Here is an 18,416-nt window from a genome sequence, read left to right as displayed (position 1 = left end):
AAGATTAGGATGCGTGCGGCAAAATATTCCCTCGTTGATGGGGTTCTCTACAAGAAGGGATTTTCTCTACTCTACTTGCGTTGTGTCTCTATTGATGAGACAAATTACATTCTAAAGGACATACATGAAGGCCTTTGTGGAAATCATGCTGGGGGCAGATCACTAGCGCATAAAGCTATCCGACAAGGATACTTTTGGCCTACTATGAGGACAGATGCACTTGAGTTTGTGAAGAAATATGACAAGTGTCAGAGATTCGCCAATGTCCTAAAACAACCAGCAGAAAAGTTAACCCCTCTTACAGGGCCGTGGCCTTTTGCCCAATGGGGGACAGACCTCATCGGCCCCTTACCCCAAAGGAAGGGACAAACTAAATACGTAATTGTGGCTATCGATTATTTCACCAAATGGGTAGAAGCTGAGCCATTAGCTCATATTGGAGCGAATGAAGTAAAAAAGTTTTTCTGGAAGACAATAATCTGCAGGTTCGGAGCACCAAGGGTAACTGTGACCGATAATGGGAAGCAGTTTGAAAGTGAGCAGTTCCTCGATTTTTGTAATGAACTTGGGATCAAAGTTCATTTCTCCTCTCCTGCCCATCCCCAAGCCAATGGGCAAGTTGAAGTCACGAATAGGACAATATTGAAGATGATCAAGACGCGCCTAGAAAAGGCCAAGGGCTTGTGGCCTGAACAACTACCCGGAGTTTTATAGGCCTATCGCACTACCGTAAGAACCCCTACTGGGGAGACCCCTTTTGGGTTAGCTTTTGGAAGTGAAGCTGTGATCCCGGTAGAAACAAAGGTTGCTACCTTCAGAACCAAGTATTTTGAACCTCAACAGAACGGAGTGGAACTACGATTAAACCTAGACCTGGTAGAAGAGAAAAGGGAGCAGGCCCAGGTCAAGGTTGCGGCTTACCAGCGGATGATATCCAAGTACTACAATGCCCGAGTCAAGCCAAGGAGGTTCGAGCCAGGAGACCTGGTGCTTCGCGAGGTTACCCCGGCTACTAAGGAAAAGGGGAAAGGAAAGTTAGCTCCCAATTGGGAGGGCCCTTATCGAGTAACCAAAAGCAACAGACCGGGGGCATACTGGTTAGAGTCACTTGGTGGGAGCCAGCTTCCCCACCCGTGGAATGCAGAACATTTGAGGAAATATTACCAGTAGGTACTCATGCTAGGCTGTGTTTTATTTTATTATCTCACTTTTAAAAGTGATAGAATGTTTTTAGCTACAATAAAGCAGACCAGTGTGTAACGGATGCTAATATTCAACTATCGATTATTATTTTTGATAGGTCTTTAATAAAATGGTTATTCGTATTTATTGCACGTGTTTCTACTGAATTTTATAAGTCACATAAGGACTAGTGACACATTAAGTCCCCTTCTTTATTAAAAGAAATAAGTGACTTTTCCTTACTAAAGGGACGAGCTGGGTGAAGCTCGTAAAAATATGTTCCTTCGAAAGAAGGACGGGCTGAGTGAAGCCTGGGAAAGTAAAATGAGTTCTGTATAAGGAAATAACAAGTATGAAACAATACCATGAAAGACAAAAGTAGAGCAACTATTCTCTGGATTCAGAGATATTCTGAAAAGTTTTAAAGGAACAACATACTGAGAAATCAAAAAACCTAATATATATATATATATATATATATATATATATATATATATATGACTAATACTATGGAATTCAATCTTCCTCTTCGCTCTCACTTAGAACGTCATACCTAGAAAAGTCTATGTCTGGACGATCTTTGCCGACAAGAGCTTTGAATCGGTCAAAACCATCACAGCAAGCCTTGCCTATGAGCACCTTGAATTCATCAGAATTTTTAAAACTCTCCACGGCAGCTAACTTCTCGAATTCCAGCTTATCAGAGTATTCTTTGGTAAGTTTCACTTTCTCATCTTGAAAGTTTAATTTTGCATTAGTCAAGTCATCTTCTTTTATTTTAAGTGTAGAAGTAACATCTTCATATTTAGCCTTGAGGGAAGCCATCTCTAAGGAAAGCTTCTCGTATTCTTTGGCGATAACAACTGAGTATGTAGTGCCCTATAAATAAATAAATAGTGGCGAACAGTTAAAAATAAATAAATAAATAAACGAAAAAAAAGAGATGCGCATAATAAGGGTAAAATCTCACCTGGCTGATTAGATGAAGAAATTTCTTTGAAAGCTCAGATGCTGGCAGACTCTACAATCTGGCAGTGTCGTCTTTTACTACCATTTTATGTAACCTGTCATTCGCGACATTAGCGTCATCGAGAATCGATTCCCCGTGGGAAAAGGCTTGGTTGGTTGATACTGAACAAAAACTTTCGAAACTAGTAGGAACCCCACCAAATCCGCTGAAACCTAGAGGTACAAGAGTAGGACCTGATAACACTCCAGGGCTTGCAGATGTACCATGATTCCCTTCTCCTACCCTTCGTAATTTTTTGGAAGCAGGAGTAGAAGGGAGATTACTTGACCGGACTTGGGCTAGGAGTCTTTTACTGAGCTTCTTGCCTGCATAAAAAGTAATAAGGGAAATACTTAATGAGATATTAACTAAAAATCAATAAGTTCACATATAAGTATGTTTGTTTTTCTTACCTTTCTCTAAGTGGGTGGATGTTTCCTTTGAGCTATGAGCTCGTACATACAAATCTAAAGCCTCGTCAGTTATGAGATCGCTAAAGGTCTTTACTGGGTAAGAAGAGGCATTACCAACATGCTCGGCTTCTGGAATGGAGAGGGTTGGTTTGTCCTTAAATTCTGGGAAAAAGAATAATAAGTTGCATCTAAAAAAAAAAAAAAAAAAAAAAATTCATATTCCTGAACAGTACCCGCGGTACTGTTCATGAACAGTACCCTCGGGTACTGTTCCCTTGAGTGCAAAAAAAAAAAAAAAAATCCTATTCATGAACAGTACCCGAGGGTACTATTCCCTCGGGTGCAAAAAAAAAAAAAAAAAAAAAAAAAAAAAAAAATCTTATTCATGAACAGTACCCGCGGTACTGTTCCCTCGGGTACAAAAAAAAAAAAAAAAAAAAAAAAAAAAGAAATTAATTTGGAAACTATATACATATAAATCTTACCTGTTGGATCTGAATTATTCTAAATAGTTGGAAATTTCCCGTATGTACCGGAAATAAAGAAGAAACGACTCTTCCAACCTTTATTATTTTCAAAGGTTGCAACAAGGAGGAATGTCTTCTTTGATCTACACTGGAAGTACCAAAAATTGTCTTTTTTCTTCTTGGGATAATAAAAATGCAGGAATTGATTTACTATTAGACGGCCATTGCCACACTTTCCCCAAACAATCAAACAGCCTATAATAATTCTCCATGAATTAGGAGCAATTTGAGAAGGAGCTATCTTCAGATGAGAAAGAATTTCTTCTACAAATGGATGAATCGGAAAACGCAAGCCCGCAGCAAAAGTCGACTCGAAAAAACATACCTCACCTAAACGAATAGAAGAACATCTATCTTCTGGTTTGGGTTTGTGAAGACGAATAGATGAAGGAATGGAATATTTAACTCTACAACTCTGTAAATTCTCATCCTTCATTAAGGATTCTCCTTCACGAGGAGGTTGCTTGGAAAAAGCAGTCCTTGGTCTTGAGGAGTAATCAACACCAGATTCATCAGCATAGTCAGGATCGAGTTCTTCAACACTTTCAGAGGTTGAGTCCTCGGATTGAGATTCAGTATTCAAGTTATTTTTCTGCACGAACATGATGAGGTATCTGATATTGCGAAAATAGCGAAACCATTTTAGAATTACACCAATAACCTGGTAGAGACAACTTGACCTAATTACGTATCTACAACGATCCACAATGAACTCACAGTTAGGATCTAGTTTGGAGGATTTCAGACCAAAAAGAAAAGGAAGGTAAATAAATAAATATATATATTTATCTATTTATAGGAAAGAAAATTCTTTTTCAAGTAACAGTGAAGTTCTTGTAAAGGAGTCCTACTACAATATGGAAGGGGCCTGTAGTAAAAAGGAAACAAATGGAATATAGAAAGTATTTCCTTGGTCCACCACGTACCCAGAAATAGGGGGCAACTGATAGGGAAAAATAACCCTAGCCTATCTTGACTTAACAAAAAAGGGAATTAAATATTGACCTGCCACCAGATTTCTCCAACTCTCAGACGATAATATCTCGTTATTAAGGATAACCATTCTATTAGATAAGAATGATAACAAATCGTATCTAGGATAGGATTTGTCATGGGATAAGTTCAAATCTTATCAAGGATAGGATTTCCACGAGGTAGGCTCCATGGGCTAAGGACGATGAAACTCCCTTATCAAGAATAAGGGAAGTGACTATAAATACAAAGACGACTCGGGAATAAGGTACACAAAAAAAAAACTCCTACTAAGCAAATTACAATTAAAATTCTCTATCGAGAATCCTTGCTAACTTGATCGTCGGAGGGTCAACGGCCGGCACCACACCGGTGTTTGACTTTGCCATCCTTATTTTGCAGGAAACGGTGTTGTACTAGACCGCGGCGAAATTCAACCTCAACAATGTATAAAGAGGCCATGAGGCCATTTTGAATCAAATTGAATATTGCTTATACCCTTTCTTTACAAGCATTATTGGGATTTTTCATGTTCAAGCCTTATATCAGGTTTATGGGATGTTTTTAGGATGAGTTTAAAGCTTAAATTTTAGCCATGGTAGATGCCAATGAGGTTCCCATGGTCCTATGCACTTGCAGTGACCAAATTTCAGACCTCCCAGGTGAAAAGCCGGCTCTCCCCCTTTGGGAGTCTGACTCTTTTTATTCCAGTAGCTAAATTTCGTCAAAAACATAACATGGAGCCTGCTCCTTTGGAGTGGAACATGCTCCTTTGGAGTGAGTGGAGCTTGCTTCTTTCGCAGAAAGGAGGCGGCTCCATCCAAAATGGGAGCCGGTTCCTTTGCTGCTTGTCTTTTTTATTTTATTTTATTATTATTATTATTATTTATTCAGACTCTGGATGGCTATCACTTTCTCGTTTTAAATCCAAATGGGTTCATTCTTGAGTCAAATTTCAAGTATTTTTAGTCAGCTTTCCAATGAAATTAATTTCACTAAAAAATTCAAATTGTAGAGAGAGTTATGACCTTTTTAGTGTGGACTGCTCTGGGATTCTTTGAAAACGAGAGGGGCAATTATGTAAAATCCTCATTCTTAAGTCCAAGACTTTGCATCATGGGTTCAAATGACCCTTATGACTTATGTTGACCTATTTAGACTCGTTTAGACCATATAATTAATTTTCATACCCTAGTTGACCGTTTTACCCTCGGGTGTTTTCGGATTCGGGTAAGGATCCAATTAGCGATTCGGACCCACGGGTTCGGGTCGTTGCACAAAGTCATAAAACCCTATATGGTAGATACTTTAACTTCTGAAAAACTCATGCAACCTGTGCAGTATGATGCGGCCTGAGATACGCAAGTGTGTCAAAGTTTGATGAATATCCTACTATGAATAATTATATATTAAATATCTAGTTTTAGTTTAATTTTATATAAATAACCTATAACATTAAATATATTTTTATATATAATTATTTTGTATTTGGTATTCCTCGAGTTGCTCGGGTTAGTAAAACATTTATCCAAATTCCTTCCAAAATAAATTTAAAATATTTGAACTAGAAGAGCATTTAATTGTTTTGTACACAACTTGACCTAACAAGTAGAAGATAACTTGGGTGCGTTCAACTCCCCTAGCAGAGAAATTGTTCCATTTGTTGCTTATGTAAATTGGAGTAGATAGTGAGATTCATTTTCTATCAGCATATTTTTCTGTTTAGTCATTTAAATTTGTCTATCCATTTCAACATCTGTGCTTCCAAGTTACTTACAACTGCAACTTGATAATTTTCTCCTTGCAAAATGTTAAGCCACACAGGGAGTGGGAACAAACACGGGAGTATGAAAGTGATAAAATTTAAATCACACATAGTATTCGGGAGTATGAAAATAATAAAATTTAAATCACACATAGTAGAAATTAAAACGAAAGCGTATTCGAAATGTGAGAACGATACCTGTTATGAAAAATTACGTTACGAGAATGAATATTGTAAACCAGGGTGTTGTTAGATTTTGAACCCACATGAAAAATCTTGCTGATAACTTCATTAATTTGGTTCCACACGAGGAATTAATGTTTCATGATATGTGATGAAACCAATTGATCATTTTTTAGTATAATAAATATTTTTTTGTGTGTGTGTTTGCGCGCATTGTTTGCTATATTTTGTTTTTCCATCTACAATAATTTTGTTATCATGTCATTTTGCTACGAAGATGAGAGTGATTGGTGAAAAGATTTGTGGCCTAATGGTCCATCTTATTCGTATATCAAAATTAAAGATGGAGGAGGGTTTAAGCCTCCCAGGAATTTTGTAAAAAAAATATTGGGTGCGTTCGCCACACCGTGCATAATATTTGCGATTTGGATGAGTTGTACAAGGTGCACTCAATATCAATTAAGTATTGTGAGAGTTGTTTACCATTAAAAAAAAAGAAGAAAAAAAAAAAAAGAGTTTATAGTCCATCTTGAGGTTAGACCTATAATTTCACATCATTAGCTTATATCATCCAAAATTTGAACTAACAGAACTAGATCTCACTAGCCCATGCAATAATACAACTAACTAGTCCATCTTATTTACTACACAATTTTATTGGTGTTAAAAATTGTTGGGGTTGTGCCCGACGGCCTCCCGGAGAGTTCACATGCGGCTTTGGGACTTGGCTATGATATTAGTTGTTGGACTTGTAAGTATTCAATCCAAAAGGTTAAGTAACCCATGTCCCATGTAAGATCCAAATTTCCATTTTTTTTCTAATCAATGCGGACTCGTTCAACTACCGACAAAAATTCATCATGCCCAAAACTATCTTGAATGTTCTAACCAGCATTTTCGGTGCTTTCTTATAGTCAGGTTCAGAACTCAAATCTAAAAATCTAAAAGCCAATAATCACAACTAAAATTTATCAAATGATATGTCATAAAAATCGGTTACGCATTGTTTACCCTATGCATCTTTAGGGGCCTTCCCCATGGACCGACTCCTCCGCCCTTCGACTTTAGGGGCCATGATGAACACGCGGTTTAGGATCTTTCAACCAAGAAAAACTCCTGCCTAACCTATTTCATGCCAGGTATATACTAATTTCATCTCTAAATGGCAAGATGTTAGGTTTATATTTTCATATCAGACCAATTCAAAGTATAAACTTCTCAACTACTTTCACAATATCATGTTAAATAGAATGATTTGATAATATAATTTCATAGATTATATGCGAGGAAACAACTTTATAAAAATTTCTAACACTCCAGCAATAATCTTTTAAGGTAGGAAACCTACCTCTTCTTTGATACCTAGAGGATGATGATTTTAATATTTTTATTACTCCCTCTCTCATTAAAAATGTTCCTTTTTAAAAGTGTAATTTTTAATATACTTTTTATTACAGTGGTAGGACGGGTCTACATAATTTAATTATTTTTAAAATTCTAAATTAAGGAGGGTAAAATAACCTTAAAATTCTCTTATAATTTTAAAGTAAGGAATGTAAAATAAAAATATTTTAAAAAACATTACTTTAAAACTATTATTTTGGGATGGTAATACATAAAAAGATTACTCAGCGACTTATCTAGTATGAGTGAGAAAGCACCCTCCTTGGATCCTTGAGGATTAGTTGGGATAAAGCCTTCGTACTTGGGTTATCCAAAAAAAAAAAAAAAAAAATTCTAAAACAAAAAGGTGCACAACTATTCTATTATTTTTATTATTTTTCATTCGTTATATATTTAGGATTTTAGCTTTCCTTTTACAAATATATATATATATATATATATATATATATATATATTGAGAAATGATCTCTTGTTCTTTGTGCAATAAGAAAATTCTTTCGCACTTTCCACAAATTAAATTTAAGGGTCACATTCCAAGGATTTGGATCCTCTAAGTTAAATCTTCTCTAACTTATCCTAAGTTGAATTCTTTACAGATTGATACGATTTACTGTTTGTATTAAACCACGTCAACTAATTTAGGAAAGTTTGAAAACTGTACCGTTTTGAAATAAAGAAAATTCACCATACTTTAACGACGTTAACATCGTTCTCTCTCCTCATCTTTTCCTAAAAAGATCACTCTCTCTCTCTCTCCTCTTGCTTATTCCCACAATTGGGGATATTTAAGCCTTCTGTAATGGATTTTACAGTTTAAATTTCAAAAAAGAGAGGAATTTTACAATTTAAATTTCAGAAAAAAGAGAGTGAAAAAAGAGAGGAATTTTAAAAGAGAGGAATTTTACAATTTAGATTTCAGAAAAAAGAGAGTGAAAAAAGAGAGGAATTTTAAAAGAGAGGAATTTTACAATTTAGATTTCAGAAAAAAGAGAGTGAAAAAAGAGAGGAATTTTGCAATTTAGATTTCAAAAAAAGAGTTTGAAAAAAGAGTGAATTTTGCATTTTAGCTTTTAGAAAAAGAGAGTGAACCAAAGTTTCTAGGCGCCAAAAATCGTGAGAAAGAATATTCATTTTTGGGTGATCTTTTTCGGAAAAGATGAGAGAGAGAGAATGACGTTAACGTCGTTAAAGCATGGTAAATTTTTCTTATCTCAAAACGGTGTAGTTTCTTTCTTTAAATTAGTTGACGTGTTTAACAAAAGCAGTAAATAGAATTTAAATGTGTGTCAATCTCATAGAATTCAACTTAGTATAACTTAGAAAAGATTGAACTTAAAAGATCCAAGTCTCATATTCCAAACCCACCTATATGCTTTCCTTTTAATACAAAGTCACTATCACTATTTCTAACTTCTAAATTTAATATTTACTAATACCACTAATTATAACAATAAAAGTAAGTACCAAACAAATAAAAATAGAAATCGCTTCACCTCTCGGACGTTTCACTACCACTGATCGGAAATTTTGTTTTCTTTGATGTCTTTTTGTAACTTTACATATTAGTTGCCTTTCATACCTTTTTTACTTGCCAAAAAAAATGATGATAGTGAAAACGAAAATAATGATAGTATAATAATAGCAGTATTAGAAAATACTAAGAAAAATAACTAATTTATAAAGGACATATGAAATTTTATAGATTTTTGTTATTATAGTAGAACTAGAAAAAAGATATTGTGCCACTTATTATGACAAATAAGTAATTGGAATGTGTTTACAACTAGTTATAATCTAGAATAAAATAAAACAAAATTAATAAGAAAGATGAGACAATTTGTAACAGGGGTGAGAGAAAAATAGATTGAATGTCTAATTTTTAAATAGCATGCATTTTGAGAGGTATATAATAATTTAAATTGTAATCTATTAAATTTTTTATAAGTGAAGTGTTGTGCAAATCACATGTTATCTTAAGTTGATTAAGTGGATAAAAAAATAAAAATTTTATTTTTAACTTTTTATTATTTTTCAATGTTTTGAATGTCAATAATGTAATTTTTAAGTCAAGAATGCAATTTTCTAATACTTATAATTTTTTTTTAAAGAAAAAAAAATTTCAATTAGTATGAAATGTGATTTCGTGAGGTGAATAGATTTTTATTTTTATTTTTGAATACTTACCTTTTATTGTTATAATTAATTATATTAATAAATATTAAATTAAAAAATTAAGAAACTACAAATTGTGATAGTGATACCATTAGATTTCATCGTAGAAAGTGCAGAAAAAATTTCTTGCTCCACTGGAGCAAGAAATCACTACGATATATGTATATATATATATATATATTTTATGAGTGATTGTTGAGTATATTGCAGTAATTATTAAGATCACAGTGATTTCTTCCCCACGCCCATCCAACCCCACCAAACAAAACCTCTGCAAACCCAAACTCAAACACAGACTGTTACCGTCGCCAACCACCGCCACCACAGCCTCTCAGTCGTCATCAAACCTCTTCGTCATTGTCGGAATTTTGTACAGCCGTCTTTCTCGCCGGAAGCTGTTACCAACTTGATCTCCTTCGCAAAGGTCTGTTTTGTATTTGGGAAAGACCGTAGTTGGGGTTACTTTTTATAACCCGACCCGCAATCTGTTTATCCGGATCCAGTTCTGAAAGTATTTCCCAACAGCCCAGATTTGCATCTTTTTGGATACAAGATTCAAACCAAGCCCAGTTCGAAAATCAGAACAGAACTGAACCAGATTTGTACAAGTCCTGTCCAACCAGTTTTTTGAATTACTATTTCAGTTCTTGCAGCCACTTTTTGGGTAATCTTGAGGGGAGCTACACAGGACTTCAGAAAAAGGTACATATTCCTTTATCAATTTGATTAGTTAAGAAATTTGCAATAAAAAGGTCATAATTGAATACGTTTGATTATTGAACCCAATTATTTGTTTTAATTCCTCTTTTATTACCTTCCATTGCCCATTTACCTTTAATATCGCTTTATCAACTTCTATTTTATTTTTGCCCTTTATTTCCTCTTAAAATTGTTTCTAAAAAACATTCAACATCTGCATCAATTTTACATAATCACTTTAATTGCATTAGTATTTTCGCTTGTGCATTGCCCTTGTTTCCGCAGGGGTGGAGCCAGGATTTCAACTCGGGGCCGAAAAAAAATTAACTTTATAAATATAGATGGTTCAAATCAAGGAGCAAAGAATGGAAAAAATCATTGCAAAACAATATGTTAAACCAATGACTAGTATAAAAATTTGTTTGGTAATATTTAGGTCTTTGTATTTTGAAAGCCACGGATGAAAATTACAATCATTGACTTCATAAATTACATTAATAAATTAAAATAAGGAGAGAAAAAAAATTACCTACTACATACATCATACATAAGTGCCAAAGGAAGAATGTGGAAAAAAAAAAGGAAAGATAAATGAGAACTTTCAAAAGGAAAAAACAATAGAGTTTGATTGAAAAAGGAAATGTTAACTTTTTATTTTTCTAAGGAAATTAAAAGAATTTGAAGATTAAAGGAGAGAAGAAATAAAAAAAAAATTAAGAGATAATTTTAGAGGGGACATTATATATATATATATATATAATGACAAATCACCATATATTGCAATGGGCTGGGCCAAGTCAGGGGCATGTGCCCTTGGGCACAGACTGGCTCTGTCCCTGATTGTCTGTAATTTGATTTTACTTATTTCAATTTTCTGTTAGCAATATTTTCAACCATTCTTAGGTCTATACCATTTCATACGATCAATGCTTGTTAAGCCTTGATCGGTCGACCTGCGTATGCATGGATCGACAAGTCTGAATATGCATGAAATAAAGTTCAAACAGTTTTCTTCATGCACAAGCAATATTCAGTGAAGTTTAGAAAATTTTGAAACTTGATAAATTAAGCATAAATATATGCATGCTTATAAATAGTTTATAATGCATAAGTAATTACCTAACTGGCGAACTTCGCATATATTGTGTGTATGCATGAGCCTATATGGTAATAGATGAATATAAGAAATCAAGCTTTTCATGAACATAGGTGCCTTGCATAGGGGTTGTAAACACGTCACTGGAATACGCTTGTAGACACAAAAAATAGTATATATGTTTCACGTGGTCACAAACGACCTGATCCAAGCTCAAGTTCAAGTTTCAAAGGTTTTCAGGCTGTAGATAAAAGGCATATCAACCTTTTTATTTCCTTTTCCGTTAGATCTCTCTGCAATTCAGTTATTGCTCAGGTATAATCACATAATTATCTTGTTTCGGATTGATGACCACAACTAGTACATGTGTATATGTAACTATCACTGCACCATGTGAACTTCACTGTGAGCGCACAAAATAGATTTTGAGATGATAGTAATTCAAAAATAAGAGCAATTGTGAAGGGGGAATATCTTAAATTAACAACTGATTACATTTCTTAATAGGTCATAGGAATTTCTCCTAGAATCATTACCAATAAATGAATCGGATTTATGTGCACATTATGCTAGCTCGTAACTTTTGAGATGAACGTGAAAAGGACGAAGCCCTACAGAAACAACACAACCTACAGAAACGAAGCCCTACGTGTCAGTTCTTTCATCTTCTTCTCTTTCACCGTCTCACTCTGTTTGGCTACTTCTCTCTTTTATCTCTCTCTATCTCGTTCTTCTCTCTCTCTTTTTTTTTTTATTTTTTTTAACAGTTTCTCTCTTATTGTCTATTTCTCTCTATTCATCTACTTCTTCTATCTTTGCTTTTTTGTCTTATAGTTTTCTTAGCTGATTTTTTTTTTTTTTTTTTTTTTTTTTTCTCTAATTTTTTTTTGCTGTCCATCTCTCTCTGTCTTATTTTTCTGTGTCCTTTTTTTTTTTCTCGGTTAATAGTTTTTTTTGCCGTCCCTCTATCTGTCTTCCTCTCATCTCTGTTTCTCTCTCTTTTCCCCCCCCTTCTATTAGAATGTTGTCTTAAATTATTCCCTAAATCCTGCTGTTTTGTTTTTGTTTGTCTTTTGTGTGTGTGTGATTTTTTTTTTTTTTTAACAGATTTTAAATACTGTAATTTGTTATTCGAATGTATTTTGCTCAATGCAGTTTGATTATATGGTTGATGGATTTAATTTTTCATGTTTCATATTAAATTTTAGAATATTGATATGATTTATGAGGTGTGAATGCTTTTATGGTAGTTTAAAATTTTAAAATTTCAATTGTAAGCTGTGAGGCTTGTGATCCCAGGTTCCAAAGGACCTCTAGTGCCTCGGTGTGCTTTGAGCCTTTAATAACATTGTATGTAACTATTACTTCACCATGTGATCGTCACTGTAAGTCGCACAAAAAAATCATCAAATGATAGTAGTTCTTAAGTAAGAGCAACCGTGAAGGGGTAATATCTTAAATTAACAATTGACTCCATTTCTAAATAGGTCCTAGGAATTTCTCCTAGAATCATTACCAATAAATGAATCTGATTTATGTGCACATTATGCTAGCTCTTAACTTTCCTCACCATGAATTAATAATTATTGTTCTCTAATTTTGTAGGATGGCAGTTGTAGCTGCAATGGCTGGATCATCTGAAACAATCGGATATAGATTTCTTAAAGATTTATATCTGTATTTAAAGCACAAACGTAAGTACATGAAAGAACTTGATAAGAATTATGCAAAGCTCACAAATGGAATAGATGCTCTTCATGCACAAAGAAGAACTATGGAAGACATGTTGACAAGGAATCGGTTAAAAATGGAGAAGGTCAAAGAAGATATTAGAAAGATTGAAGTCAAATGCAAGCGTGCACAGAAGTTGGAGGAACAAGTTGAAAATCTACAAATTGGCAACCAGCAGCAAGCCCGTAGGCATCCAACTGGAAAGCCAGGGTTCTTCACGCTTACAAAGCTCAATAAAGATATTGTCAAATTAACTGGAGAAGTTGCTAAACTCAGAGAGAAAGTGAATGCTGAAAATTTAATGACCGAGATTATACCTGTAGAAATGGGTTTTGAGACAACTATGTCAGCGTCGACCTCAACCTCAACCTCAATGCTTCAGCCAAGTAATGAGGCTGTGACAAAGACTGCAATCAAAATAGAACTGGTCTCCATTGAAGAAGCTTGGCGATTGTTTGAGGAACAGGTGAGTGGAGTCCTTGATTCTCCAAACATTATGAAAATTGCTCAAGAAATAGTTGAAGAGTGTGATGGTTTGCCTCTAACCATCATCGCCACTGGAAAGGCCTTGAGGAATGAAAATGATGTTCTGGTATGGGAGCATGCATTGAGACAATTCCAGCATCTAAGCAAACTCACTGATGAACATGAAGCTGCATTTAGACAATTGGAATTTAGCTATGACAGATTGAAGGATCGTGATATAAAGAGATGCTTCTTGCATTGTGCATTATTTGCGGAGGACCATGAGATTAAGGTTGATCGCTTGATAGAGAACTTTATTGAGGAAGACTTAATTCATGGAATTTCATCCAGAGCACGCAAGAAGGGACAAGATATAATTAAAAGTCTTATCGACTCTTCACTATTGGATAGTGTTAATGGTGGCCTGTCTCTAAGGATACCTTCTGTGGTTAAAGATCTAGGGTTATGGATAATGTCATCAAAAATAGATGACTACCAGTATTTTATAAGAACTGGTGTGCAGATTAAAAAGTCACTAAAGGAGGAACCATACCAAGGCAGTACAACTGAAGGTGTTATCTTGTCAGTAGCTGGTGCAGGCCTAACTAGTCCACCGCCTAAGGAGTCATGGGAAGGAAAGAAGATGATCTTCTTGATGAATAATGACTTCTCCAGGCTACCCAAGGAACCAAATTGTCGCAATCTTTTGGCCTTGTTCCTCCAAAATAACAGGAGGTTGGGATCAATACCTGATACATTCTTCAGTGGTATGCCTTTCCTCCGAGTTTTAAACCTATCCAAAACCGGAATTAGGTCTTTGCCGCCTTCTCTATGCGAACTTACTGAACTTCGGGCTCTTATTTTACGCCACTGTGAAAGTTTAGCGGAGCTCCCACCTGAGGTTGGAAATCTTGGAGCTCTCGAGGTGCTTGATATTGAAGGCACTGAGCTTAACAACCTTCCTGATGAGGTTCGCAAACTGGGATCTCTCAGGCATTTGCAGGTCACCTTCTATGAATCTGTTGAACCAACGGAGCCTGTTAATGTGCCGCCTTATATGGTTTCCCGAGGTACTGTATCAGAGCTCGTTGCGCTGCAAGAACTACACATTTTTGTTCCCCGAGCGGTTTGGCGGTGGGATGAGAATGTAGAAGATATAACACGTGATGTGAGCAGATTGAATCAATTGACCAGTCTTCAGCTCCACTTTCCAAATTTAGATGTTCTCGACAAATTTATCGGGAAAAGTCAGCCATGGATAAATAATTCCTTGAGCAAGTTCAACTTTATTGTTGGCCAGATCCCCAAACACACCATTTCCCAAGTCCCTGAAGATATAGAGTTGGATTATGATCAACATGATCGTTGCTTGAGATTTGTGAACGGTGTGAACATACCTAACACAGTTTTGGAAGTACTTGGGCGTGCCACAGCATTTTATCTAAGTCGCCATTACATGATAAAGAGCCTATCAGAATTCGGGATTACTAATATCAAGGAATTGAGATTTTGTATAGTGAGTGAGTGCCCCAATATTCTTGCTGTTATAGACTGTAGGGACAATAGTGAAAGTGCATTACAATACCTTGAACACTTGAGTATTCAGTATTTGTGGAACTTGGAGAGCATTTTCAGAGGTCCACTGCCCCGTGGAAGTTTTAATGGGTTGAAAGTATTGTCAGTCCACAAATGTCCTAAGCTGGATATCATTCTTGACGAGTCCATGCTTCAATGCCTTTCTAACTTGGAGGAGTTGGTTGTTGAATGGTGTGTATCACTACGGAAGATAATAGAAATGGGAGAGAAGACGGAAAATGAAAATTTTGTCATACTCCCTAGTTTGAGAAAATTATCACTTGACGATTTGCCTCAATTAATTAGCGTCTGGAATGGATTTCGTCCATCAATGGAGATCTTGCTCAGCATTGTTTGCTGTCCGAAGTTGGAGATATCTGCACATGATGCTTTTGAGATTTGACTAGGGAGGAGCTGCACTTTTCTCCAGTCTTGGGCTGTCTTTTTTCTCAACACATTGTGACGATCCCTTACATTGCTATTCAGAATTTGTTTGTTTTTCCAATAAACTTACAATTTATGTTATAAGACCATTGTTGTGCTGTCTATTTTCTTTGCATTATAATTTGCCTTGAATGTAAGTAAATTACTCTGAAAGACACCTTCAAAATTAATTTCTCCTAATTGATTAGGGAAAGATTGTTGTTCTATTAGGTGCTGGATAGGAGGGGTACATTACAAGAAAAAGTGCTTGTAGCGGCTAACTATGCCTAAACTTTTTTTTATATGATTTCACATGGCCTCCGTTCATTTCTCTATCTCTTTGTGAAAAATGCTCATCCGACTCTGTCTCTCTCACTAGCACACACCATACCATTTCATTTCATTTTTATCTCTCTGTCTTGACCGATCCTTCATTCCTCTCTCTATGGGCTAGGGTTTCACAAAACATATATTTCATCTCCCTCTACAGACATTCTCTGTGTTCATACATATTCTTCTAACACAACACTAATCTAGATGTATATTAAGTTGGGGCTCATCTTTGTGTTGTTGGATTGAGTTTCTTAAGATCCATCGATTAAGGAACCATTAATTGCGTTTTGGAGCTGAGAGAGACAGTTAAATTGCATTTTATCAAAGTCCTACATAGTAGATCTTTCAGTCTCCGACGGCTCACTACTCTCTCTCTAGGGTTTTCACAATCCCAAACACAACGTCCATGAGCACCATCTGGTTTGTTTGTGCAATTTTTGTTCCCATTTCCTTCGATTAAAGCCCCTTTAACGATTCATTACTTTCCATTTGAGTGTTCAATTTTGATATGTTTATGCAATTGTGGTCGATTTGAGCTATTTGAATTTAAATTCCTTGTCATGTCATTCGGAGAAATTGTTTTGATTGGATGCTTTGGATTTAATTTATAAATGATATATATACATATATATGCAATTGTGTTTGCTACGCATGTATGCATAATTTGCTAAGGATTATATAAATACATTTAGTAGCTTTATATTTTTTATTTGTATATACTATTTTTGAACAGGCCTATTTACAGCAGTTGGAATTAAGGGACCAGAGGACTATGCGCACATGGGAGGGTGGAGGAGGGCCGTGATTCTTCAGTCCGGGAAGTTTCTTTCTACGGCCATACTTTCCATTTAGGGTTTTGTTGGATTAGAGAAACCCACCAAGATTTGGACACAGACGGAAATTTGAATGCTCAGGTGATACTTTCTCTTGCTTGGTGTTCAAATTTTGGGATGTTGCCCTAGATTTTCTTCTTAGGCTCAGTTTGTTTGAATGTTAAAAAAAAAAATTTATTTAATTTTTTTTTACTGTTTGGTTGTTGTAAAAAATATATATATATTAAATCCTAACAAAAATAATTTACCCATCAATTTTCGGCAAATTATTTTACATTAGTCTCCACTCGATGGACTCGACTTCAATCTCGACCTAGAAAGAAAAATATTTTTCGAAGAAAATATTTTAGGTTTAAACACACGGAGCATTAATTCAAAACACAAGTAACTTTGAATTCCTGAATGTGAAGTGAGAATTTGATTGGCTTGGGACAATAGTAGTCCGGATAAAGGAATTATTACATATACATGGTGTTATGGACCCATATTTACTATTTGATGGAGTCAAAGCCTCATAATTTTGAAAAAATGAAGTTGACCAAAATACTGACGTGGAAAAATATTGTTCATTTGCCCAAACTATCCTCACAGAAGTACCACTTTTTGTGCTTTACAAAAAATGGTACATGCATGCACAAAAGATGGTACTTATGTGCATAAAAGTGGTATATCTATGTTCAAAACAAAAGTGGTACCTGAAAATAGTACGGGTAGTTTGGACAATGAATAGTGTTTTTCCATGTCCACATCAGCATTTTGGTGAAGTTTATTTTTTTTCGAAATATCATGATTTTGATTCCATCATCAAATGGTAAATATAGGTTCATAACACCATGTATGTGTAATAATCCCAAGGATAAATAGGTTGAGGAGGAATGAGAGGATTTATATGAGTCAGAGAAGAGTAGAAATTGGTGAATTTTTTTGTTAAACTTCTATGATTTAAGGGTTCATTCTTTTTACAGAGCAGCTGAAGTTGATTTAAATGATAATTTAAGTGAACCAGATCTGTTAGGGAGGCAGGTTGAGGATAAGCTGATTAATTTTAGGTTGGCCTGTGTTGGTAGGTTTGACATATTTCTAGATTGATTCACTTGTGCATGGAAAATAATGTAAGGAACAATCTTTTTTCCAAACTAATGCACTGATTTTTTACTGTCAACCAGGATAATAATATTAAATAAAATTTAACTGAAACCACTTCTTGGATTCCTAAACAGGTCATAGAAGTTTGAATATGAATGCATCAAATATTTGGATAGTATATTCGAAGAAGAAGTATAAAATGGATGGGTTTCAAGAGAGATGCTAGAGATTCAGAGATGTCAGAGACAGAGAGAGGAAATGGGCTAAATATATATAGAATTGAGAGGGGCAAATTCATGGCCGTTTAGAGGAAAAATACTTTAATGCTCCTGGTATATTGATGACATTGTATTACCAACTAATTAAATTAAAATGCTGACACATACTGATAGGACCTACATAAGTAAATGGTGACATGACATAATTGGTTAGAGTTTATCAACCGTTTTGAGAATTCCTTTTAAGTGTTTGAACTTCATTTTTTTTTCAAAAATTAAGTGTTTGAACTTCATGGTTTTGTTTATTTTATACATCTTTTGCATTCCACT

General features: G+C 35.0%; 1 protein-coding gene across 1 annotated transcript; it reads left to right on the top strand.

Moving 5' to 3' along the window:
• Window positions 1–13,028: 13,028 nt before the first annotated feature.
• On the top strand, window positions 13,029–15,596 carry LOC132275581 (probable disease resistance protein At4g27220). Its single transcript, XM_059777015.1, has one exon. It carries the CDS (start codon window positions 13,029–13,031, stop codon window positions 15,594–15,596), a length of 2,568 nt encoding a protein of 855 aa, XP_059632998.1.
• Window positions 15,597–18,416: the final 2,820 nt, after the last annotated feature.

Source organism: Cornus florida, unplaced genomic scaffold (assembly GCF_030987335.1).
Source record: "Cornus florida cultivar Cherokee Brave unplaced genomic scaffold, ASM3098733v1 CherokeeBrave_3.0.0_Hap2_Chr01, whole genome shotgun sequence".
Lineage (NCBI taxonomy): Eukaryota > Viridiplantae > Streptophyta > Magnoliopsida > Cornales > Cornaceae > Cornus > Cornus florida.
This window is presented reverse-complemented; position numbering and strand designations above follow the sequence as displayed.

What these genes read in the sequence shown, in the direction of transcription:
- LOC132275581 (XM_059777015.1), top strand. Translation starts at nt 13,029, where the DNA reads ATGGCAGTTGTAGCTGCAATGGCTGGATCATCTGAAACAATCGGATAT.